Consider the following 26,903-nt stretch of genomic DNA (forward strand, 5'->3'; position numbering starts at 1 on the left):
ATTCAACACTTCTGTTAATCCTGGAGTGTTTGTACTTTTTCCAAAAAGATTTCTAAATTTTATCATTCAAATATATCCATTGTTTCTTCACTGGGAGTAGGCTGCCTGAAAGGCCTATAGTCTCAAAGAAAATAATAGGGTATTTTAAATAAACCATAAAGTCTGAGGGTATCAAGGAGATTAATTAGTCCAGCTCCATAATAATTGCATGGTATCTCTAAATACCCCAGCAACTGTCCAGCTTCTCCTTAATAATTCTAGCAGAGCAGAACCACCACTCCATGAGGAATTTTATTATAGATCAGCCACTCTCTCTGTTAGAATGTTATACATTCAGCAATGAAATAAAACTTCACCTAACTCCTGGCATTCTTAAATTAGCTCCTTAAACAAAACTTTAGAGCTCTCCAGCTGTTATTTATATTAGTTTCCCAAAAGACTCAGAATCAACTACCATAAACACAATTTCTCTGCATATAGTAAAGAGTAAATAGTATCTAAGTCTTCAGTAGTGAAACTATACCTAATGTAATAGTTCTATACTACCCAGATTATTTCCTCATTATTAGCAGTTCATTAATCACCCACATTGAAATGCAAGATGTCCCAATCCAATGGAATTTAAAGTAAGAAAATACAAAATTATTCAACTGATTTACAAGAAAAAAAATATCTTACGGCTACTTCCAAGTTCTTCAAACAAAAGTTTTATTTTCTCCCACTCTGTTGAATTTTTCTTGCTAGGAATATCCAGTGGAACAAAAGCTCTGTAACAGGAATAAATGAAATATATCAAATCAATCTGTATGATTAGTCTAATAATACTGGCATGCTTAGCAACTGCAGTTAACTAAAAAAAAAAAGCAATTGCTAAGTTCTTTGCTTCATATAAGTGCTGTTTATTTTCTGATTTTACATATGTTTTTAAAAAATTAATGTAGTGCCTCTAGCTTAGAATGAGTCGTGTGATTTTTGTGATAAATCAGAAATTCAAGGAAAGTAAAGAAAGCAAGAAAAGAAAGCAGGCAAATTAACTGTTCCAAGTGAAGCTTAACTCCTACAGATTTGATGGACCAGCTTGTGTGGTTTTCTTAGCAACAACACAGAAATGGCTTACCACTGCCACCTTCTGGTATGCTTTTCAACTTTTTAGCTTATAGATCTAGATGTCTGGACTGATGAAGCCTAACCCACCTTAGCTTGTGAACTCAGGTAAGATCAACCAGGCACTGCCATATACTGAGACAACCAACCAAATACAGAATGTGTAAGCACTTTATTTCAGCACATCTAACATATGCTAAATTTAAAAGTATGCACAACTATTTCCTTCTAAAATAACTCTAAGCATGATGTCTTCATTCAAAATTTAATAATGTGTATTGCTTCATCAGAAAACTCCAAGGGTCAAATAAGAATGTTAGCTGCAGTGGCGCTGTGGTTAGAATGCAGTAGTGCAGGTTACTTCTGCTGACTGCCAACTACCGGCAGTTTGGTTGCCCAAGGTTGACTCAGCCTTCTATCTTTCTGAGGTCAGTAAAATGAGCACCCAGATTGTTGGGAGGGGGCAATATACTGACTCTGTAAACCACTTAGAGAGGGCTGTAAAGCACTGTGAAGGAGTTATATAAGTCCACCATATTTTCCCGAAAATAAGACATTCTTAATGTGTTCTGTTTTAACATTGGATTTGTAGACTGTATTGTTTGTTGGAAACCGCTCTGAGTCCTCGGAGAGGGGCGGCATACAAATCTAAATAATAATAATAATAATAATAATAATAATAATAATAATAATAATAATAATAAAATTGAACCCCGAAATATGGCCTTGGCCTTATTAATGGTGTGTGTGTGTGTGTTATTATTTTAGAAGTGCAGCAGGTGGTGAGCACAAGACTGGATTCACCACCGCCACCCCTTCCTGTTCTTGGTGTCAGCCGAGCGGCTGGCCCACCGCCACCACCTCCTGGAGCCGGATTCTGAAAGGCTTGTGCTGTTGTATGCACAAACTGCATGACTGCCGCAAGCGTCATTCCCAGCACAGCTGGAGTCCTGCTACCGTTCGTGCATGCCACAGCACAAGCCTTGCAGAGTCCTGCTCCACAAGGCTATGGCGGTGGTGCGACGAATCTCACAGATAATCATTTTTGGCAGGTTGGACATGTTGGGCTGTGAGACATGTGTCCTACCTGACACTTGTAGCTCCGTCACGTTCTTTGGTGACGGAGGAACTTCTCAAACTCGCAAGAAGTTTTCTTTTACAATGGGCTTTTCTGGACACAACACCGAGGAATTCGACAGAGCTACAAATGTCAGGAAGGATGCGCACTTCACAGTGGGGCACAACTTGGAGAAGGCAGGTCAGACAGGGTGGGCTACAAGACATGCGTCCTACATGGGACTTGTAGCTCTTGGGTGAAGCAGGAGGGAGAAAAAACTCTTGCATCTGCCTGAGGAAGCCGAGCTGTCAGCCAAACTTCTAGCCAGGTTCAGCAGCAGAAGCAGCAGGGCATGCATTTTCTCGTCTCTTCCAAATGCGCCCCACTCTCTCTTTTGGCAGAGGAAAGGGGAAGAGTGCACTTAAGACACAGCACCAGGAGGAGGAACCTTTTGGCTCTACACTAATTCAATTTCAATTCAATTCAATTTCTTAGATTTGTCTGCCGCCCCTCTCCGAAGACTCGGGGCGGAATGCAAGAAATCTTTCTCCCCTTTTGCTCCAAGAGGCTGCACAGGCATGATGAGTCTCATGAAGACTAATTTCTGGCGGAGTTTGGAAGAGAGAAAGATTTCTTGCATGTAGCGTGCAGCAAAAGATTCCTGCCAAGAGAGGAGGGAAGGGAAGGAGGGAGGAAAGGCAGGTGCTTTGCCTCAGGCAGCCTGCAAGAGTTTCTTCCCCCTCCTGCTTCACTTGAGAGCCAAAGGCAGGGGAGGGTCAGTGTACACAACACTGAGAAACAGGTGGCTGTTCCTGCAAGGGATTACCACGCACTGTCCTCCCCTGCATTCCCCATCTGAAGGATGCGGGGAGGGCAGGTAGAGGATGAGCGGCCCGAGCCAGCAAGCGAGCAAGGGAGGCAGCAGTGGAAGGCAGAGCGAAGGGGTGGTGACAGGAACAGGCTGGATACGCCTGTCTTGCTGCTCAAGCCCTGCGCTCGTAGGCTTGTTGTACCCGACAGGTCTTGGCGCCTCCTCACAGGCAGGAGCATATTTTAAAACACTTGTGGATATGCGCATACCCCACAGGACTGGCTTGGCTCCTTTGGGCTGTTTCCAACAGCATTATCTCAGGGACCGCCTTCTGCTGGCACGAATCCCCGTGACCAATTAGGTCCCACAGAGTGGGCCTTCTCCGGGTCCCGTCAACTAAACAATGTTGTTTGGCGGGACCCAGAGGAAGAGCCTTCTCTGTGGCGGCCCCGGCCCTCTGGAACCAACTCCCCCCCAGAGATTAGAATTGCCCCCACCCTCCTTGCCTTTCGTAAGCTTCTTAAAACCCACCTCTGCTGTCAGGCATGGGGGAATTGAGATTCTTTCCCCTTAGGCCTTTACAATTTATGCATGGTATGTTTGGTATGTATGTTTGGTTTTATAATAAGGGTTAATTGTTTTACTATTAGATTGTCACATGTTGTTTTATCACTGTTGTTAGCTGCCCTGAGTCCACGGAGAGGGGCGGCATACAAATCCAATAAATAAATAAATAAATGAATGAACGAATGAATGAATGAATGAATAAATTCTGAAATGCGCTTTTGCCTGTGAGAAGTCGGCGAGGCAGGGATCAATGCTCACCTCCTCTTCCTCACAGGCAGGAATGCACTTCAAACTGCCGAAGGCAGAGCCCATACGAGCCGAGCTAATCCTGTGAGATGTGTACGCACCCGCCTCTCACTTGTTCTCGCTCTTCCTCTCCTGGCCCAAAGAGTGCCTGCCACAAAAAGAGCAGCTCTCTGCATGTCCCCTCCTTTCCCCAGAAAGTAGTTTGGGAAAGCTTATTTTAGAAGAAGGGCTTATTTCAGTTCATGTGCTGAAAAGGCAAACTGGCCTTATTATGGGTACATATCTTATTTTCGGGAAGATATGGTAACTGCTATTGCTAAATGCTATTGCTACTTGTCCATACCTTTTAAATAAGTTGATAAATGTTGATAAATAGGATATAAGAGATTTTCATTGTTATTCTCATAATCAATTAGTGATTAATCAGTCTCACAAGACAAATGAAACAGGTTATTGGGGATCATAAGGATGTGCATGTTTATGGAGATTCTCAGTCATGCAGGCATATTTAAATTAATAATTATATTATATCTAGTTCTTTTTTATTATTTTGATGCTGTTTATATACACATGTGTACACACACAGACACAGACACAGACACAGACGAGCTTTCTCCAGTAAGGATGAAAAATAAACCTGGAGTAGAATTGAGATTAAATAAATTTTAGCAAATAATATCACACATTTTATTGCTACTTTTATTATAGTAGATTTTGGAATTGTTGACTAGAAATTGGCATTAACTTGCTTCCCCAAATTTCTGGAGGCAACCATCTTTTAAAAATTAGAAAATGAAAAGTGATATTCTACATTACAATACAGGCATTTTATGTCAAGAAAAATAGGTATAGATCTGTATCACTTTGAAAAGAAGTATTTTAGCAGTGTCTTCAAAATACACATAGCTCATAACAAAATAAGAGCTTCACTCTACATTTTATTAAAAATAAAATAATAAAAATCCAACAATATTGGACTCAAGTTAATATTTTACAGCAAAAGGGCAATCTATTGAACACAACGATAAATGGTTTCTTGAAAATATGTAATTATGGTGACGATGCTATATCAATCATTGAGTAGCAGTGTATGCAGGCTTAAGGAAAAGTAAACCATTCTGAGAAGTAACAAACATTTAAGAAAATGACAAAAAGCCATTTATCCATGCTTGCTTCTTTAAAGATTACATTTTATTTTAAATAAAATTAGGCCTGTAAAAATAGTGAATTTCCATCTAGAAATAAAATCCGTTACTGTTACTTAAAAGAGATTGTGCAGCTAAATGCAGCTTCAAGTGATTTAAGAAACAAGCAGAAGTAATGCTGAGAAAGCAGTGTCCGCACAGTCTTATTAAGATTATTGTCAAGTGCTCAGAAAATGATGAAATTCCAGCAGTTCAAGTGAGTATAAAGATTTAAGTTATGTACAAGAATCTGGCCAACTGACCCTTAGGGAAATGTTCTGGAAATAAGATGGACTGGACTAGATCTTTTGTGGGCACAAAGGGATTTAGGACTTATGACACGTTTGACCCCTTCCTCAGGCTCAGCCTGGTTATTTACAATTATACATCGAACAAAATTTCTTCTAAATCAAACTTTTGTTAAATTCCCTCAAAATGGAATGTTGTAGAAATCTATTTTTGTTTTCTATTTGTAACCTTTCTTTATAATCATTGTCAATATTCAAATGGATTCACAGCATAGCTCATATATAACCTTTCCAAACCTTAAAAAAATAATAGAACAATTTCAAACCTTTATTTTTTTAAAAGCTAACTTTTTAATGACAGAGAGAAATGTTGATCTCTCACCCTTTTCATGAAACTACTCTAGTACACTATTTTAATCAAAATTATTAGTTTCTCATAGAACTCAAATATAAAAAAACCGTTAAATTTATCAAGGAAAAATGTATTACCTTTGAATTTTTATTATCTACATATTAACTTTCTCAGCTAAAAAGTCAAATAACTAGTGACTGTAGAGATCAAGCTAGCAATAAATATTAATCAAATTCAAGATACATATTAGAGAAGAGATTGTAGACAGTGACATTTGTGTGGGGCATTCACTGTATTTAATTAAGCTGGGCATGAAGATTGCAGCTTCATATAATCTTTCAAATTTCATACATTATTTATTATTTTAGAATCAACAAAAAGTACTGGTATATGCATATTTTAGGCTGTACAGGAGATAAGTTGTCCTGTTTTACATTCTAATCACAAATGTAATCTACATGTGATTCCTAAATAGTTGGCTGCGGCAAAAATCAAAAGCTAATGGTCACTGTATGTGTATGGCTATCAAATTCTAATTAATTTGCTTTATATCAAGCCATACATTATTCTATTTTGAAGAGTTTCTCAACTCTTACCAGTAGAAGCAGGCAAAAACCTAATACAACAGCTCACTGAAAACTGAATAAACACCCAAGACAACAATGGATAAGAACAGTATCAGCTATATTCAAGGTGTGGTATATTTCAAAAACTGATAAAAAAAACCTATGAAGCTGGAAAAGTTGTTGAAGAATTCCAAGATTTTCCTTCAGTTCTATTTCAAGTACATGGTATTTTTCTCTTCAATTGGAGAACAGTGTAAAAGTTCAACTGTACAATGACATCATAACACAACTCCAAACTTCCTCCAAAATTGTATTTATTTCCAATTTGAAAATGAGAGGTAAGAATCCAACCATCAAAAACTCTAGGATGCCACAATTTTCACTGTGTTTGCAGTTCGCAGAACCATTAAACAAAAATATGACCCATTTGTATTTATGTACGTAAGATACTGTCAATAGTATTAAAGAATTATTACTTGCTGATGCATATATGAACTAACTTGGAAACTAAAAGAGTAATTAAAAAAACATACTATTACAATCTATGCATATTTATGTATATATACATAGTGCTTACCCAATCAGTAGAAGAACTGAACAAACCAGAAGGAATCCTAGTGTATACTTGACTGCAATTTTAACCTGCTGTAAAAAATAAAATAGGAAATCATTATGAAGAAATAGTTAAAGTTCACTGATAAATATGATTTTTAAAGAATTTCCTTTAATATAGCCAATTTTATGCAATAATAAAGCCAATTTTATGCAATGATTGTAACATTCTATACCCTATTCAACAGAAAAATATCCAATATTCATTAGCCCCATTTTATTAACTCTATCAAAGGTCCCCAACTTTCTTCCTATGTTATCGCTGTCATTTGCATATTAAAATTAAGGCCTCTTTTAAATCTGAATCAGGAATCAGAAACCACAGACATCTACAATACATTGATGGATGAGAATTCATTAGTCAAGCAAATTTCTGACTACTTTCCATTAAACAAAACACAGACATATTATGAAGTTAATTTTCTCCAGAGGGCACAAGATATTCTGTAATGGATATTTTTGTTCACTAAGTTCTGGAATCATTGCTAAGAAAGTTCTAATATTTTTCCTATAGGGGAAGAGCTTGCTGCTTTCATAAAGATGATCAAGGAGGAAGTATTAAAGAACAAGTGTTTGAGAAAAGAGAGAACAGAAGAGAACCGATAACAGCTCACACTCCAACACATTGTATATCGGTTTCTTCCTTTCTGGTTCATTTGAATGTTAATACTTATCACTTTAATATTTTATATTGTGGTTTATAACCACCAGTCACCTTATGGCAAAATGGGTAACATATATATTTAATAAATGGTTGGATGGCTGGACAAATGGATGGATTCTTGGCCTTTGAAAAGCTAGACAAGTGTTGGGTTTGCGCACTGGTTGAAGGTAGAACTAGAAAAGTATCCATCTCTTTGCATAGGAAGAATGTCAGAATGTTTATAGTCCAATCACTTGAGCACGTGGGAAGGATTTGTCCTCTATGGAATGTTCTGACCTTTTTATTGGAAAAATGTAAGTTTTCACAGTAAATGCTTCAATATTTTTGTCTATATAGTAAAGCTATTTTATTTCAAGGTCTGTTAAGCCCCATTCTCTGGTTCAGTCTCTGCACAATTTTTATTTTAAAATAATGTTTCAATCCACTATAACAGCAGGGAAATTTCTAGTTCCCTTTCTTAGCTACTGTTGCCAGGTTTGGAAGTAAAGTTTAATGCCAGGAATTATTCTCATTTATTTTACAATCACACTCATAAAATGCATTCAAATCTAATTTCTAAAGAAGAACAAAATCACACCACAATGTAGTGGCAACAGCTTCTATTTATAAAAAAAGGAGGAGAAAGAATTTTGATAATTGTGATTGTAGAAAAATGTTAAGTAGTTTACTATATAATAATGAACCTTCAATTTAATAGATTAAAATCTCCTGGATGTTTTCCCCCCTAAATTTTAGGCAAAAGCAAACTTTCTTCCGAGCAAAGCATGCTATTTGAAAAATCAGTCTACAACATATTAGTTATTCACTGTAATTAGTAGGGCAGATTTTCATGTACAACTGTAGCCTGAATTCATTCTCCACTTAATAAATATTCAGCTTTAATTAAAACTTCTTCCCTTATTAGTTAAGATTAAGATTTACTGTAAAGTTTGTCTCCAATTGTGCCTTAACAGGCATATTTGCCAAACAGAAAAAAGGAGCAATTATTTTAAGAGGCTATAAGTATCATATAGTAATAAAGTTATGATGTTAATTCTAGTTACATATAAGTATATGAGCATTTTTAAACATAATGCATTTCACTCTGTGATAATGACTTAGGAAACCTGGCCCAAACTCCAGCATTTTTACCAATTTTGATAATTAATGTCACATTTAGAAGCATTTTATTTTCATTTAATTTTCTGAACAGATTGAAAAAGCCTACAGCTGTGGGCACAAGGCAAAAAAAAAGTATCTCAGTGATATAGCATATGCTTTGCATAGAGAAAGTATCAGATAATCCTGATATTACAGTTAAAAGGATAAGTAAAAGCAAAAGCCCCAGTATGATTCTACACCCGCTTTCCTCCAGAAGAGCTATTGCTTGTCAAAGCAGATTATACTAAACTAAACAGAGCTATATGAGGCAGCTCTCTTGTGCTCCCATAAGGATATTCAGAGGGGAAAGGAACCACAGGTTAAACCCAACTTCAGTCTATTTAAGAGAACATTTTTTCCTTTCACCATGATAAAAATTTTAATGTTTCAACTACCACTGGAGCGAGGAAATCAAACCCTTTTTTATTTACCTTGCATTATTTACCTTGCATCAAGCAATTGATAGCAGTATAAGCATCTTACCGAACATGTATTGCCATCATCTTCATCTTTCTCTTCATAGTAAAAGTAGACAAATGGGATCCATAAAAATACACAGAATAATATGATGGAGTAAAGGGCTAAAATGAAAGAATGAGACAACAGGGACATTCTGAAACAAAATAATTCACAAAATGAATACTTTAAATTCATGTTTACTACAATGTAATAAAGCAGGGGTACGAAGCAAAGTAGAATCCTGTTGAAATAGGTCTCTCTAGCTTCAATGCACAAGCCAGTAAAATGAGGCAATTTTGTATTATATCATTAATATATACAAGATTTACAAATTGTCTAAAGAACAAAGACTTCTATAAAGTACAGGAATAGAAACACTTTCATAATTATAAGTAGTCTTCCATTTACAATCATAATTGAGTTTGGAATATTTATAAGTTTAAACATGAGAGTGTCAAATGAGAGGGTTAAAGAATGTTGCTCCTACAAAGGCAAGACAAGAAACAATGGATGGAAACTAAACCAGGAAAGAAGCAACCAGGAACTAAGGTGAATATTCCTTATCATTAGAGCAATCAACCAATGTAATAGCTTGCTTTCAGAAATTGTGGGTGCTCCATCACTGGAGGCTTTCAAAAAGAGACTGGACAATCATTTACCTGAAATGGTATAGTATAGGGCAGTGATGGCAAATCTATGGTACGGGTGCCACAGGTGGCACGCAGAGCCATTATCTGCTGGCACACAAGCCATTGCCCTACCGTGTTTCCCCGATAGTAAGACACCCCCAATTGTAAGACATATGGGGGGTTTCAGGGGGGTCGGCTAATATAAGCCCTACCCCGAAAGTAAGACATATGTCTTACTTTCAGGGAAACACGGGGGGGGGGGGGGCGATGACGTCGGGAAGACCTAGGGAAGGTTTCTTCGGCCGCCCAGCAGCTGATCTGCTCGGCAGCGCAGCAGCAGCCCTGGCGGCGGTTCCCTCGGCAGCACGGTGGTAGGGAGAGGCTTGCGGCCGCCGAGCAGGTGGGAGAGCTCGGCGGCAAGGCACAAAGGATTTCCCTCGGTGCGGGTCGGTTGCTGGGACGAGCGCCTTCGCTGCAAGCTGCCACCCGCTCGGCTCGCTTCGGACCAGCGCCGTCCTTCGCCTCGCCGCCACCGCCTCTTCCCCGGCTTGGCAAAGCGAAGGACGGCGCTGGTCTGAAGCAAGCCGAGCGGGCGGCGGCTTGGTCCGCTCAGTCACCGGCCGCCCTGCGCGCTGGGCCGCTTTAAATTTGATGCGCAACATCTGAACGAAGCGACGCAAGTGATCCGGAGGGCAGTTGGAGAGCAGCACCTGCACGTAACTGGGGCCCCCAACCGGATTGAGCTCTTCCCTTCCTTCGCGAAACGCGTGAACAGGCGCAGTTCGTTCGGCCGCAGAGGGAAGGTCTGGAGACGGGCCGGACCCGAGGCGCTCGTCACCTGCAAAACCAGTTCGCGAAACTCGTTCCGCCCGAGTTCTGCGGGGTGAAGCCGAGAGAGCGGACACGCAAACATGACAAAGACCCGAGATCGGGATCCACTCAAACCATCTTCAGCCCGCCGTCGACCGAGCCGGGTTTGAAAGAGACATTTCTCACGTTCGAGTTGCCTGACTCGCGCTGCGGGATTCAAATATTTTTCCACCGGCCACAACCACCAATCAGCCTTGGGGAAGCTTTAATTTTTGAGCCAATGAAAAAGAGGAGAGGCGGAGTTAAAAGTCCCGACTTGCGTTCTTTAAAGCATTAATTTTTCAGCCAACGAAAAAAAGGAGAGGCGGAGTTAGAGATCCCGGCTTGCGTTGAGCTTTAATTTATCCAGCCAATGAATAAATGAATGATAGCGAGCCAAGGAAGGCCTCATGGCTGCGTTTAAAGGGGGCGTAAAGGAACCATTGGACCCAGTAAGCCAGAACAAGATCTTCACGGAGACGGTCCAGAAGGAGCTGCGATACCAGCGACTGCATACCGAGTATGCAGTAAACCCGCTTCTGAAAGGTCGGTGGGCTGGAAGGAGGCGAGTTTGTACGGGCAGTCCTCCGGGGAAAGTTTCTCGTTCGCTCTTTGCCTGCGAGCGGCTCTGAAGCAGCAGCAGCGCCGGCTTCTCCCGTTCGCCGCCGGTCGGCTCCCCAGACTGACACCAACCCCCCGCTTCGAAGCGTCTCCCCCCCAAGCGCTATCGCTGCAGTGCTTCCCCCCCCGGCAGGTGCAGGATCTCTCCTCCTCCAGATCGCATCGCTGGGAAAAAAGATCCGGGGAAAGTTTCTCGTTCGCTCTTTGCCCACGAGCGGCTCCGAAGCAGCGCCGGCTTCTCCCGTTCGCCGCCAGTCGCCTCCCCGGCCACCTCCAATATAAGACATACCCCGAAAGTAAGACATAGTGGGGCTTTTGGGGATAAAAAGAAAGTAAGACACTGCCTTACTTTCGGGGAAACACGGTAGTTCAGGTCCAATGTGCATGTGTGTACTGGCCAGCTGCCTTGTGGCTCGCACAGAGGCTCTTGGAGGGCGTTTTCGGCTTCCAGAGTCTCCAGGGGGGTGGGGGAGGGTGTTTTTACCCTCCCCCGGCTAAAGGGAAACCTTTGGAGGGCGAAACGTGAGCCTACTGGGCCCACCAGAGGTTGGGAAACAGGCCATTTCTAGCCTCCAGAGGGCCTCCCCAGAGATTGAATTATGGGTAGGCACTCGCGGGTGCATGATAGCGCATGCACACGCTCTTTCGGCACCCGAGTGAAAAAAGGTTCGCCATCACTGGTATAGGGACTCCTGCTTGAGCAGGTGGTTGGACTATAAGACCTCCAAAGTCTCTTCCCTTCTATATTCTATACCCAATATAATTTTTTTATGGTTTCACTGTTATTTTTTTAAACACTTGAATTTATATTTATGCTTGTTATATATGAGCTGTCGGGAAGTTTGGATTCAGATGCAATGCAAATGTTGTAATAAATAAATTATTTAACAAAAATATTTGTAAGTGAAAAAAGTTTCTATACACAGCAGTTCATGAGTACATCCAGAGATGGAACAAAGCATGTATTCATCAATAGTCATTTTGGTTTATATGTCTAGCTGTCTTGACAAAATGAGATTCAATTAATTAGATTTGGCCATCACTCAAAGAAAGATATTATTTAACTGTCAGAATATGTTTATAAAACTTTGTTAAGGCTTTGTTATAAGGCTTAACAGTTATTATTTATTTTAATAATAATTTGTTCAATAAGTCAGAATAGATGGATACAGTGGTGGGTTGCTACCAGTTTGACCTGATATGGCGAACCGGTAGCAGCAGCGGGATGCTCCGCCCACCTGTCTGGACATCATAAAAAAGCATGTACCCATTCCAAACTGGTAGCCAAGGTAAGTAGAACCCACTATTGGATGGATTCATAAATCATGTTAAAATCTTAATCATGATTAACAAACGACGATGTTTGAATTTAAATAAATAAGCCAAAAATAAACAGCTTTATTGTAGTTTGAATAAGGTGCAAGTCCAGTCTGAATATATATGGAACTTAGGTAGTGAAATATACTCTTTGTTTTCTTCAACTCCTCAATCAAATGTTCAGTAAAAAAAATTAGTTGTATAGGAAATCATCCCACTTATTTTTAGTTAGAATTCACTAAAAAGAATTTCATTCATGCTTACCACAGACTCTTCATTACTTTTACACTATGATCAAATTTAATTCCAACTCCATTACATTTACTTTGGCAGTCTTACTGAATTCCGAATCCTTTATCTGAATTTAGACAAATTATTATGAAATTTATTTATTTATTTATTATTTAATTAATTTAATTAATATGCCGCAAAACTCCCGAAGGACTCTGGGCGGTGTACAACATCTAAAAAAGATAATTTAAAAACAATTTAAAACCCAATTAATAAAATCATACAATCTTCTAGTGGCCGGATCTGGAATTATATCATATGATCAACGGCCCCGGGCCTGCCGGCAGAGCCAGGTCTTTAAGGCTTTCCAGAAAGTCTTTAAATTTTATGAAAGACCTCTACCTTTCTTCTTAAAGTGAGTACCAAAAAATAAGTTGCTGAATTTACAGTAAAAAATAGCAACTTAAGCTATAAAAACATCATCTCACCATTCTACAATCACACCATCCAAAATCTCCACTAAAGCTAAAAATGGATGGTCAAAATATTTATTTTAGAATAAGGAGCAGACATTTCTCAGACAGGTTAATGTTGAAAGTATCTATCACTTTTTCCACATATTCTTTGAACTCCAGTAGACGTAATAGCCTGATAGCCCATAAAGAATCCTTGCCTTAGAACAGTGTTTCCCAACCTTTTTTGAGCCGCGGCACATTATTCACATTTTCAAAATCCTGGGGAACACTGAACCGGGGGGGGGGGGGGGGGGCCCTAAAGAAAAGTTTTGACAAAAAAAAATCTTCCTCCATTTCTCTCTATTTCTCCCTCACTCTTTCTCTCTCTTCCTTCCTTCCCTTCTTTCTCTTTCTCCATCCCTCTTTCTTTCTTCCTCTCTCTTTTGCTCTCTTTCTCTCTCCCTCCTTCCCTCCCTATATGTCTTTCTCTCTCCCTTGCTCTCTCTGCCTCTCTTGCTATCTCTCTTTCATTCTCTCTCTTTTTCTCTCTCTTTCTCTCTCTCTTGCTATCTCTTTCTCTCTCTGTCTGTCTCTCTTTCTTTTTCTCTGTCTCTCTTTCTCTTTCTCTTGCTAGCTCTCTTTCTTTCTCTCTCTTTCTCTGTCTCTCTCTCTCTCTCTCTGCCTCTCTTGCTATGTCTCTCTTGCTCTCTCTGCCTCTCTTGCTATGTCTCTCTTGCTCTCTCTCTCTCTCTTTCTCTCTCTTCCTTTCTTCTCTGTGGAGGCCGGCGAAGGTTTTTCTTATTTTAAATGTTCCGGGTGGCAGGGGGATGTGGAGCCTGCACGCACACACCCCCGACATTCCAAATCCTGCCTCAGCTGTGAGAAGAAAAAAGCGCTCGGTGAAGGGACTGCATGCAAGAGGGGCCGGGCGGGCGTTAGCAGCCCGATGAGGAGGACGAGAAGCCGCTGCAGCCACCCCCAATCCCCCCCTTCCCTGGGTACCTTCCAAAGGCCCCTGGAAAAAGGCAGGAGGTAGCAACGAGGCGCGAGGACAAGCAGGCAGCTTGGCGGAGGGGAAGTGCTGACGGGCTCTCCTCCTTCCCCACCCCCGCGCTTCTCTCCCGCCCTGGCTTTTGCTTCGCCCGCAGATTTCCCCGCAGTTCAAAAGGAGGCAAGAGGTGGCCTGGATGAAATTGCGGGGAAATCATAGGGCGAAGCAAAAGCCAGGGCGGGAGAGAAGCGCTGGGGTGGGGAAGGAGGAGAGCCCGTCAGCGCTTCCCCTCCACCAAGAGGTTATTGCCGCCGCCTCTGCCTCCACTCAGGCAGCCATCGTGGTTGAGCTGAGCGAGAGGAAAAGACGTGGTGACCACGGTGGCTCCCTGAGTGGAGGCAGAAGCGGTGGCAATAACCTCTGTGCTTTCTACGGCAGCGTGGCTGAGCTGGACGGAGGGAAGCGGCAGCTCCCACTCGAGGAACCCACGGCAATGGGCGACGGCTTGGTGGGAGGCGACGGCAGGAGACACAGGCGGTGGGAGGAGAGGGAACTAGGAAGCGACTGTGAAGCCCAAGACCATCCACAGGACGACACTCAGGCAGGGGTGCCAGCAGCGCCCCGCCCAGCTGGAGCTTCTCGCGGCACACCTGGCCATGTCTCGCGGCACACTACTGTGCCGCGGCACACCGGTTGGGAAACGCTGCCTTAGAAAATGGAGAGCCCATTTTCAGAAGGACTTATTTTAAGTGAAAATCAAATTGTACAGTTCGCAAGTTGCTCTAACTTTAGATTTCCCCACTGCAGAAAACAGTTAAAAAAAAATTTCCCCTCAAGATTAACAATATCAAAGATTCCTCAGCATCTGGGAAATAGCCCTTTTTTCACTGCTGCCGTTTAGTCTCAGATCGGAAGAAGCTTGCACTATGTGTCCAATCAAACAGTTCTGGACAAGAACATTGTTTTAACATACAATGTCACACCTACACTTGCTAGTGCTTTCAGACATATAAAACAAGACATAGAAAACCCTAAAGATGAAGCAAAAAAATATAAAAGCTGAAAAATATATCAATATACAGTGGTACCTCATGATACGAACCCCTCGTCTTACGAACAACCCGAGATATGAACCCGGGGTTCAGAAATTTTTTGCCTCTTCTTACGAACTTTTTCCTTCTTACGAACCCGCTGCTGCTGCCGAGAAGCCCCGCCGCCCAGCTGTTGCTTTTTGAAACAGCCGGGGGGCTTCCCAGCGTCCTCCTGAACCCGAACGCCAAGTGGCCAGAGAAAGGGATCAATGTAAAAGCGCCGCTGGGCTGGGAACGTCTTTGGCCAATTAGCTCCTCCGAAAGAAAAGCGTGGAGTCTGCCTCCCTCCTCCTCCCGTATTCCGCCTCCGTCCCAGCCTCCGGGCCGCATTCGCCTTCCTCCGCCACCACCAGCATCCAGCTCCTCCTCCTCTTCTCGCTTCTCTACAAAATGACAGCCAGGCGGCGGCCCGGAGGCTGGGAGGGAGGCGGAATACGGGAAGAGGAGGGAGGCAGCCTCCACGCTTTTCTTTCGGCGGAGGAGCTAAGTGGTCAGAGAAAGAGATCAATGTAAAAGCGCCACTGGGCTGGGAACGTCTTTGGCCAATTAGCTCCTCCGAAAGAAAAGCGTGGAGGCTGCCTCCCTCCTCCTCCCGTATTCAGCCTCCCTCCCAGCCTCCGGGCCGCATTCGCCTTCCTCCGCCACCACCAGCATCCAGCTCCTCCTCCTCTTCTTGCTTCTCTACAAAATGACAGCCAGGCGGCGGCCCGGAGGCTGGGGGCGGTCCCAGGGGGAGCCACGTCCACCGCCCCGTGGAAGGGACCTGGCTGGGAAGCTCCCGAAGGTGATCTTTGTGGGGCCGCCCAGGAGAGCAAGCAGCAGGCGTGGGCTGGAGTCTTTCCTCTGGAGGCAAAGGTGGTGATCGCGGGGCGCCTTTGCTGCAGGCTGGTGTCTAGGCAGCTCCCCCCAGTTCTCCTGCAGACCTCTTCCACACACACTCGCCGCCTCCAGCCTCCGTGCCGCTGCCCAGCTGTCATCTTGTAAAGAAGCGAGAAGAGGAGAAGCTGGATGCCGCTGGCGGTGGAGGAAGGTAAATGTGGCTGGGAGGTTTCTGCTTGAAGTTGAAGGTGGCGGCGCAGCGCGAATCCGGCAAGGGCTTCCCCAACCTTTCCCCAACCGCTGCCGGTCTCTCCCAAGACAATCCTAGAACCCCCAGTCGGGCCTCCCAGACACAAAAAATTCGAGAAGATGCACAAACGGCCTGCGCGTTTCCCTCCCTTCCCTTCGAGTCATTGCAGCCGGACAGTAACTGTCCACCCAATCCACCCACAAGGCTCCCTCCGGGCAGTCTGCACTGTCTCTCTCCCCCCCATCTCCCCCCTCCTCTACCCACCCCCGAACGATCTGAATGCCGGCGGTAATGAGGCAAAAGGGGTGAGTTTTCCTCTTGCACGCATTATTGGCTTTTCCATTGATTCCTATGGGAAACATTGTTTTATCTTACGAACTTTTCACCTTACGAACCTCGTCCTGGAACCAGTTAAGTTCGTAAGATGAGGTATCACTGTAGAGAAAAAAGTGGGAATTCTTCAGAATAAAACATTAGGACTCTTTATTTGGAGATTGCAGAAGCACAGGAATAAACTGTTCACAGTCATCTAACTGATATTGATTGATATCAATTAAAAAATTAATTAAAAAAACCAGTCATGTAACTACAGTAAACTGTAACAGAAATGGGTTGATGCATTGGATTTTCTTGAAACTATAAAATCTTCCCCCAAGTTAATCCAACCAATAGTACTGATAAACATTTGGTTATGGAATTACTTATTTTAATACCTGTTTTATTTAATCATGGTTCAGTTCAACATAGAATGAGCAATGGAGATGTACCTCATTAACTTGATTTACTTAGAACAACAACAACAACAACAACAACAACCAGGAACATTTTCTGTCCATATCACCATCTGGAGGCTGGTTTATACAACAGCAGCAAACCTATACCCTATCAAAGATTCATGGTTTTATATACTGCATTAAATATAATTCTTCCAAAACAGAAAATATTTATAACTTACATAAGTTTCAGCCACTTAATACATATTTCTACTTGCAACATTTCAAAATCCCAATGTCATTCAAAATCCCAATGATTCAAATAAAAGTTTAATCCATGACAAAGAGCCAGTTCAGGGTAGCAGTGTCAGCACTAAATTAGACATCTGGAGAATCTCAATTCTAGTCCATCTTAAGACACAAAACCAATTGGATGACCTTGGGCCAGTCACACTCCCTTACCCCGTAAGAAGAAGGCAAAGGCAAACTTCCTTATCAAAAAAATTGCAGGAAGTCCTTAGGAGTAGACAAGGACTAGAAGGCTTACATTTAAATATACACTGCTCAAAAAAATAAAGGGAACACTTAAACAACACAATATAACTCCAAGTAAATCAAACTTCTGTGAAATCAAACTGTCCACTTAGGAAGCAACACTGATTGACAATCAATTGCATATGCTGTTGTGCACATTCAACTTTGTACAGAACAAAGTATTCAATTAGAATATTTCATTAATTCAGATCTAGGATGTGTTACTTGAGTGTTCCCTTTATTTTTGGAGTATATATTACTGTGAAAATAAAGGAGGACATTTACTTTTGAAATATGTTGTTTCTTATTAAATACAAGATTCCATCATGTCTTCCTTAGTTCTTAATGAAAATTTACCAAGTTCCCATGCAGGAAAGAACTTGTTACCCAAGTACCTTGGAGACTACCATACCTATGCCTTTATACTGTGTCTATTACGAAGGCAGCCGACAAACCTTTATCCTCCCTTTACTGATATGTTTTATGTGTCCAAAAAAAAAATCCTTATTGATTTTCTTCAGTCAGACAGGAAATCATTTATCATATATAACAGTGCCAGATTTTGCACTATAGTCATTAAAATTCGTAAACATACCAATTATTAGTATAGGAGAGGGCAAACATATTGAAGATCCTTTTTTAAAGATCACTATTAAAATAAATAATACTCTCTCAGAGTGAGGATAAAGCTCTCACTGAAGACTTATTACAGTTAGTTTATTTTATTAACCAAAAAATCCTGATTGATCATATTGAATATCAGTGAAATGTTTAGTACAATTGATGCTACCATCTATAGATGCTGCATTTTTATGTAATGAAAAATAGTCAGCGTATCACTTAATTTAATAAATAAAGCATACTCAGACATATTTATCATATATATATATATATTGCATCCAAATACAAGATATGACAATCACCACTGAGTTGAGTTCCACTCTTAATAACTATCTACATGTTTTAGGGAGAGTCCCCCCCCCCCACAACAATACAGGACTGGATTACCACTGTGTCTTCTTCTGGAATGTTTGTCAACTTCCTAGTTTGCAGTCTTGGAATTTGTGGATTTCTTGACAGTATTTTGCCCAACTACTGGTTAAGTCAGACCTTGCTTAGGTTTCTGTAATCACTCTGCTAGTTGAATGTTTTTGGGCCAGTCACTCTCAGCCCAACTCGCCCCACAGGATTGTTGTGGGAAAAATCGTAGGAGGATATGTTTGCCAGCTTGAGTTATTTGTAAAAAGGATAAAGGCAGGAAATAAATACTCTTGGGTTGGGTCAGATAAGGCAATGAATGAATGGCTCTTGTTATCCTAACATGTTGACATGGGGAGTTGAAGAAGGCATTCCATGATGGAGGTAGTTAGTGGACTAGGATGATCCCTCCTTGACCCTATTGCATTTAATCTTTCTTTTAATATTTAATTGTCATATTTTAAATATTTTGTACTTTTGATTTTATTATGATATAAGTGGCACAGAGTCGCTTGCTACTGAGTGGGCAGCATATACATTTAATGAAAAATAAAAAATGCTTTACTAAGTACATATGATTTGTTGTCATGGAAAACTAAATACTTTGTCAAACAGATGTGCCTTCCATTTTAAAAAATTGTTGAAAGATTAACAATTTTTTGAATTCTTTAAAATCATATTTAAAAAAAGGACAGAGAAGGTGATTTGATGATTCTCACAGAATCCTGGGACATCATCCTAAACTAGCATAAACCTTTTGAAATTATATAAACCAGATGAAAGAAATAACTATGAGGTCAGTTAAGAAATATTTTGGACTATGGCACCACAGAAATAATATTTTGTAATAAATCTAGCTAGATTCTGGAAACGGCTAAGCTTTTCATCCTTACTCTAAGTTTATGAAAAAATTCATTATAGTGGAATATTTGCAATACTTACTGTAATATGCATATAATACAGTGTCTTCAATTTGTCTTGTAACATTGGCATCAGCCCAGTCCTACAAATGTTCACAGAAGAAAACAGAGTACGTAAACAGTTATTTTTATGTCCAGTTAATTTTTTTAAAAAGAGCAATCTCTGCAACTGTGCATAATCTAATTACGGTATATATCATTAATCATCTTTACAAATAATATTGAAGCCCATTAAAATTATTTATTTAAGAATTCTTCATATAAAGAAATCTATAACATGGTAGTAAAAATTAGCATTTATTGGATGAACTAAGAATCAACAATAATTCTTCAAAAATATTATTAAGATGCATTAATTAAATTGGAAGCAAAGACATATTCAAAATGTTTTAATCTGGCATTATCTAATAAATAATATTTAAATAAAATATATTAATATACATTTATGAAAAATTACAAAATAAGTAGGTGATATATTTTAATGTTGTAGGGTGCTTTCTTTATTTTATTAAAATTAGATGCTCCCTAGTTCCAAACAATTCTGGGCAATTTACAATTAAAAGTAAAGGGGGAAAAACTCTTTAAAACAGAGCAAAAAAGAACCATGCACATCTGGAAATTATACAAAATAACAAAAAAATTGACAGAGACTCAACACTCATCCTACTACCAGGCCCTGGGACAACTCCAATCTCTTGAACCCTATCCAAATCTAAAGACGAAAAACTTCCAGATCTAGGGAGTCAAATATCCTAATTATTTGTTAAGACAGAGCCTGAACCTGTTACTTCTCATCCAGATCTGAAAACCTTTGAGACACTCAGTCAGAACACTGAAAGTTTCATCAATTAAAACAGAGACACAAAAATAAATAAATAGGGTAGATGCATAAAGTTATAAAATACAAATACCTAATATAAAAAATAATCCAAATTGAATAAAAGATCCTTCTGTAATAACCATGAATTTATAGAATTATGCTTCTACAGTATATATTCTACACTATATATAAAAAAATCTGCTCCATTCTTATATTGTTATGATTAATCACTACGGAATCATAGAACGTCTTGTATTTTCTTGTATTTTAGAAAGCCTGCAGACAGCAGGTTCTGATATATAGCCCTAAATCTCAAAAGCAAATCACATTTGGAAGAAAGTTCAAATGTTACTTTCATTTACAATGACAATGTTAAGAGTACAAATTCTGAGAATGATACTTTCTATTGCTGCAAATAGAGGTCCCAAGTGACTTAAATACATCTACAAGGCTCTGTGAAATATTCAGGAAAACTGACAGCCTTTTCACTTCTGTGGGGGTTAAAAACCTAGATGAGAATTTTCTGCAATACAATATCATTCTGAAGGAAATTCTGTACTGCCTCCACTGAACATTGACAGCAGATCTCTAAGTCACTTGCCAGCTATTATAGTTCTGATTCCAAACCCCAAATAAATAATGTTCTGAATTGTTTTCTATGATCACCTGCAAGACATATGGCAGTGATGGCGAACCTATGGCAGGAGTGCCACAGGTGGCATGCGGAGCTATATCTTCTGGCACGTGAGCTGTTGCCTTAGCTCAGCTCCAACATGCATGTGTGTGCCGGCGAAGTAATTTTTGACTAACACAAAGGCTCTGGGAGGGCATTTTTGGCTTCCAGAGATCCTCTGGGGGGATTGGGGAGGGCATTTTTACCCTGGCTGCAGGCAAGCCTTTGGAGCCTGGGGAGGGCGAAACACAAGCCTACTGGGCCCACCAGAAGTTGGGAAACAGGCCATTTCCGGCCTCCAGAGGGCCTCCAGGAGGCGAGGGAAGCTGTTTTCGCCCTCCCCAGGCATTGGATTATGGGTGTGGGCACTTGTGCATGTGCAATAGTGCGCATCCACACTCTTTTGGCACCCGAGGGAAAAAAGGTTCGCCATCACTGACATATGGTAAACATTTTCTCTATAACTCTGTACTACTTGGCTGTCAGGTAAATTATACCGGATATGATTAACATTCAGATGCTAAGATGTTGGGTACATTTTATGATTTTTAATGCTAAAAGTTACTTTCCTAATAACAATGTCACCAAAAACAATATATTGTACTTGGGTTGCCCTTATTAACAACCAATGCAAATTTTATCAACTTCATGAGCAAAAGCAAGAATTTGCATTGCAGAGTGGAGGCGGAAGCATCTCAATACTTCTTTTCTCCAGCTACGCACATTTAGGAAAAGACCATACGATCTCATTTGCATGAAACTCTAGATAACATTTCTCTCCCTAAAGCAAATTTCTTAATATTTTAAAAAAAATCTTTTAAAAAAACTTTCAATAAATCTTGCCAAAGCACCTAAAGTTGTAAGTCCAAAAATGTGATACAAAGAATCCAATTAAAAACATTATATTTGTTCATATTTATCTAAAAGAAACTGTAAGATGATGAGAACTGCATTTAAAAAATCAGTATTCAGTAATCAATGAACTGTCGGAGCAGAGGGGTCAGTCAGATAGAGAACTGAACTAAATGCAGCATACAGCATCAACCGGGATAAACAAAAATTCCTCCTCAAACCTCATTTGACCAAACCCTTTTCCCTGCCAATTTAATTTTGCTGGCTCCTGTTCCTTAGGGTTTTCTAGGTCAAAATCTTCATAACCAGTTAGTCTAGTATATTGTTTTTCAGCTATTTATCCAGCTCCAGCCCAAAATCATAAGGGAAAAAACCCCAACTTCCTTTCCCCTTGAAACTCTTTCCTCTCATTAGAGGGCAGTACTGCATTGCATTTTGAAAACATAAGTAAAACTTTTTACTGGAGAGAAATGGTGAATGTCCATTATATCTGAATATGCATGCCTATTTTACTATCTGTAATATCATCTAAACAGGATGTTATTACATTTCACGAAGAATGCATAGCATGTATAATTTGTAGCATCTGAAGCATTAGTAATTTGAGGTTTGTTAAATCAAAGATTTATTGCTGTTAAAATTCCCTAGCTACCCATTAGGCCACTCAAAATTTAGAATCCTCAGTTATAGCTATTTACCCAGGTACTCAGGTTTAAAACTTCCCATTAATCTACTGAAATGTGTATCGGCTACTGAAATATTTTTGTCCCTTTCTACCTGAACATGAAGTAGATGAAAAGATGAGAGTATACCATGTAGATCAGTGGTTCCCAACATGGGCCCCACACCCCACATGGGGGCAATTTGATTTTTAATGGGGGGAATTGGAACCTTGTTTAAACCAAGTTAATGGAATTTTAGGCTTCTTCTGTATGAGTAGGCATTCACTTTTTGAATAGTAAGAATTATATGTCATCAGGATTTTAGAGATGCTTAGGTGGGGCATGGCCAAAAAAAGGTTGGGAACCACTGATGTAGATTATAATGTAAGTTAATTCTCCTTTGTTTTATCCCTGCAATTATATGCAGAACCAATATTTTTCAAAATATTGTTCAATCAAACCAGGTTTTCATTTGGTATCAGATGCATTCCACTAGAGTTAACACTAAAGATCTCTCTCTTTTCTGCTACCAGTATTAATCAGTTCATTTAAAAATGGCATTACAATCTTAATGGCAGAAATAAAACAAAAAGATGAAAGTAGCATGTTTGAAAATATTTTTTCTAGAAAATTAGGTCATATCCAACATTATGCAGGAAATGTCTATTCTGATTAGGCTTCTTTTATTATAAACTGTACCAAATTAATTTATATCTCTCAAACAAATGAAGTTCAACTTTGACAGAATGAAACTAGGCTTTCTAAGTGTTTGTTCAGTAGATTTACATACTTCCCTCATCCAACTTCTATCCTCCTTTTAACTCAAAGCAAACGTTCAGATAAAAAGCCTTAACTAAAACCACATTTAAAATAGAATAAATGGGTTTTTTTTTCAGAAAAATGCAGCAATCTAATTATTATAATATTAACAAGTCAATATCATTTGTAATTAAATCATCTTGCTGCATTTGCTTTCTAGTGTTTAAAAGAATTCAAATACTTTTTATTTTCCCAAACAAAACAGAAACAACAAAAAACCCCAGAAGAACAGGATTTGTTATAAAAATTATAGAAAGTGGGGGTTAATAAATACCTTAAAAGTTCCATTCTGGTTCTTCACATAAGAAACTAGAAAAATGTCCACAGGAAGGAGAGCTGATGTAATAAGTGCAATTGCCAAAGCAAAAATAGATGTTATGGTGGAAATTACTTCACTTTCTTGCCTACTTTGGTACTTGCGGACATAAATCCAGCAAAACACCAAAATGACCTAAAAAAAGACAAATTATTATAACAAAATAATAATTTCAGCACTCATTTTACTGTTTATATACATACTAAAATAACTCTGCTGTCTTTCAAAATATGCTTATTTGGAGAAATGTATTCGCTTATTTTAACTTTACATTTTAGAAAAATTACATACATATTATTAAAGTGCAGTTTCAATCTATCAATTACCACATCTCTGAAACAGACCGCAGCCTCATCTCTCACTGCACCTGACTTTTCTTTATTCAATTATCATTAGTGCAACATAATACATTCACTTTTTTACATATGGCATCCTATTTCCTTCCTCAAATGTTGATATATATCTGATATAATAACAATGATATAGCATCTACTCTTGTAGTATAAAGGGATTCTTGGCTGATTTTAAAAAGTTAAGGCCTGAATAGTATTTGAAGGAAAGATGCTCCAAAAGCCAGGGCGGTAGATTAGACTAGAAAGATTAAAATCTAAAAGAGGAAGGCAGCAATGGTCAATTCTGTAATCTTGTTACAAAAAGTGCACAGATGTGCCAATGAAGCTAGCAGGAGACAAATTCCAATCCAAGTAAATGTTACCTTCCTCAGTTAACTATGGATAATAATGTAATCAAATACAAAGAAAATAAAAAGTTCAATGTCATTAATTAGCACAGCAGAAGGAACTTTCACTAAACTGTTTGCTGCAGCATATTAGTTACCTAAATAAATGCCTCACGCAACATATATATTAGAAATTACGCCATTTCTGGTTTTGGCCTAACCCTAATGTATGTATGAAGACCACCAACTATATTTAACAAACCATGGTTGTGTCCACATTTCCCCAGGCATGCATGGTCCTCTACTGCCTGACCAGGAAAACTGTCCCAAAATGTCCATGATGGAGGCAATGGAATTACAGATGTTAAATCAGAAGAAACAGAAGCAGCACTTCCTAACTGAATTTTCTTTAAAAAAATATCCCGACTGTATCTACTACTGACCTGAGGTTCAGATGGTTAATCTTTTTAGAAAAAAAAGGTGTGTTAATGTTGGCTTAGCATATACAGACTTGGGAAAAACAGAAGCATATGATTCCATACCTCAAAATGCTGGCCTAGGGTCACTGATTCGTAATTTCATACTGATTTGCTTTTAAAAGCAGTAGAGGCATTTGATGTTTCAAATAAATGGTCATTTATGGCGGACATGAGCAAAATAACCCTAACTGATTTATTTAATAGACGCTAGAGAAGCCTGACTAAGTTGTGTACTTTATATCAGGGGTCTCCAACCTTGGCCATTTTAAGACATGTGGACCTCAACTCCCAGAGTTCCTCAGCAAGCAAAGCAAAGCAGCAGCCAATGAGGGAAAGCAAAGCTGGCTGAGGAATTCTGGGATTTGAAGTCTACAAGTCTTAAAGTTGCCAAAGGTTGGAGACCTCTGCTTTCTATTACGTTTTTCTAAATTGGGGGGGGGATTCTGCTTAGGGGCTGCGCAGCTTGCCCCGCTCACCCACGACAGAGGCAGCGAGTCATCTGAGCGCTGCACTGATTGAACTCCTGCCGCAAACACAAGCATCTTTCCAATAAAACCTTGACCACCACGGCTTCAGTGTCAGCTAAGGTTACCCGAAAAGTAAGCCCGACCGGGCAAAGTGCAGCACCTACCAGTAAAGCAAGGCCGAAGAGACACCATCCCGTCACCAAATCCGCCTCGGCGGTGAAGGCCACCATCTTTACTTCCGGCAACAGCAGAAGCGCGAAGGGCAGCAACGACGGAGATGTCGCCGAGAAGAGGAGGAGCTAATCGAAGGGGGGCGGGGTTGCTAGAGGAACCTCCAAGCTACGCTTTTTGCCGGAACGGCCCGACAGCATTTTGCAATGTTTCTATTGGCTGATGTCACAAAGCAGCAGCCAATGAGAGAAAGTGAGCTCCGCGAGGATTCCTATACGGCGGGTGCGCTAAGGCTTTCGGGTGAGGAAAGTGCGCGTGATTTAGCCTCATGGAGGGAGGCGGGGTTGCAACTTACGACCACGGTTGAGCCCAAAAGTCAGCTTAAGTGAAACATTTTATTAAGTGAGTTTTGCCCCATTTTACCGCCTTTTTGACCGCAGTTGTTAAGTGAATCACCGCAGCTGTTAAGTTAGTAATAATGATTGTTAAGTGAATCTGGCTCCGCATTGACTTTGTCAGAAGGTCGCAAAAGGGGAACGCTTCTCTTAAAACACTGCAACTCGCCATAAATATGAGTCAGTTGCTAAGCATCTGAATTTTGATAGTGTCAATTGGAGAATGCTGCAAGGGCCATAAGTGTTAAAAATGAGCATAAATACTGTTGTGAGCCGCCCTGAGTCTTCAGAGAGGGGCGGCATACAAATCTAATAATAATAATAATAATAATAACATTAAAAAATCACTTTTTTTCAGTGACATTGTAATTTTGAATGGTCTGTAAATGAACCTGTACAGATCCTCCTGGGAAAGGATGGCCACGGGATATCTTTCCACTGCAAAATTGGATGCTTGGAACAAACTTCAAGTAGACATGGTTGGTAAATCCAGAGCAACTGAATTTAAACATGCCTGGGATAAACCAATCCATCCTAAGATAAAATACAGGAAATAGTATAAGGGCAGACTAGATGGACCACAAGGTCTTTTTCTGCCGTTAATCTTCTATGTTTCTAAAATTAATTCCTGTAATACTGATCACTTTGGCCTCAGTTATGTACCGTATGTGTATATGAACCTTCAAGTAAATATGCACACAATGTTACATGTACAGAGTTGAAAGATGGGTAGGCAGTCTGCCATTCTTGCTAGAGTAAATCAGAAAGAAATCAAATCACCTGACAGCACAGTAGTACCAACACGCACCAACCTGCTATTAGGTCCAGTGTCTTGATTCCAAGGGCTGTCTTCTAACACTACTATCCTCTATGGCAGTGTTTGCCAACCGTGGCAACTTGAAGATATTTGGACTTCAACTCCCAAAATTCCCCAGCCAGCGAATGCTGGCTGGGGAATTCTGGGAGTTGAAGTCCAGATACCTTCAAGTTGCCGAGGTTGGGAAACACTGCTATAGAAGATGCTGGCTGGGGAATTCTGGGAGTTGAAGTCCAGGTATCTTAAAGTTGCCAAGGTTGGGAAACACAGCTCTATGGGAAATCTGTTAAAGCTGCATCCATACTATAGTGTTAACAATAGCATTTATATTTCTATACTGCGTCA

The 26,903-nt window shown here is 40.2% G+C and overlaps 1 protein-coding gene across 1 annotated transcript in view; it reads right to left on the reverse strand.

Moving 5' to 3' along the window:
• Positions 1-25,531, reverse strand: part of LMBRD1 (LMBR1 domain containing 1) — a 65,710-nt gene extending 40,179 nt beyond the window's left edge. Inside the window, exons 1-6 of the mRNA XM_070733043.1 lie at positions 25,340-25,531; positions 23,509-23,685; positions 19,431-19,491; positions 9,035-9,132; positions 6,713-6,780; positions 679-767 (exon numbers count right to left, since the gene is read on the reverse strand). Coding sequence (XP_070589144.1) covers positions 679-767; positions 6,713-6,780; positions 9,035-9,132; positions 19,431-19,491; positions 23,509-23,685; positions 25,340-25,405 — 559 coding nt within the window. The 5' untranslated portion in view covers positions 25,406-25,531. The remainder of the gene's footprint in view (positions 1-678; positions 768-6,712; positions 6,781-9,034; positions 9,133-19,430; positions 19,492-23,508; positions 23,686-25,339) is intronic.
• Positions 25,532-26,903: the final 1,372 nt, after the last annotated feature.

This window comes from Erythrolamprus reginae, chromosome 1 (genome assembly GCF_031021105.1).
Source record: "Erythrolamprus reginae isolate rEryReg1 chromosome 1, rEryReg1.hap1, whole genome shotgun sequence".
In the NCBI taxonomy this organism is placed as follows: Eukaryota; Metazoa; Chordata; class Lepidosauria; order Squamata; family Dipsadidae; genus Erythrolamprus; species Erythrolamprus reginae.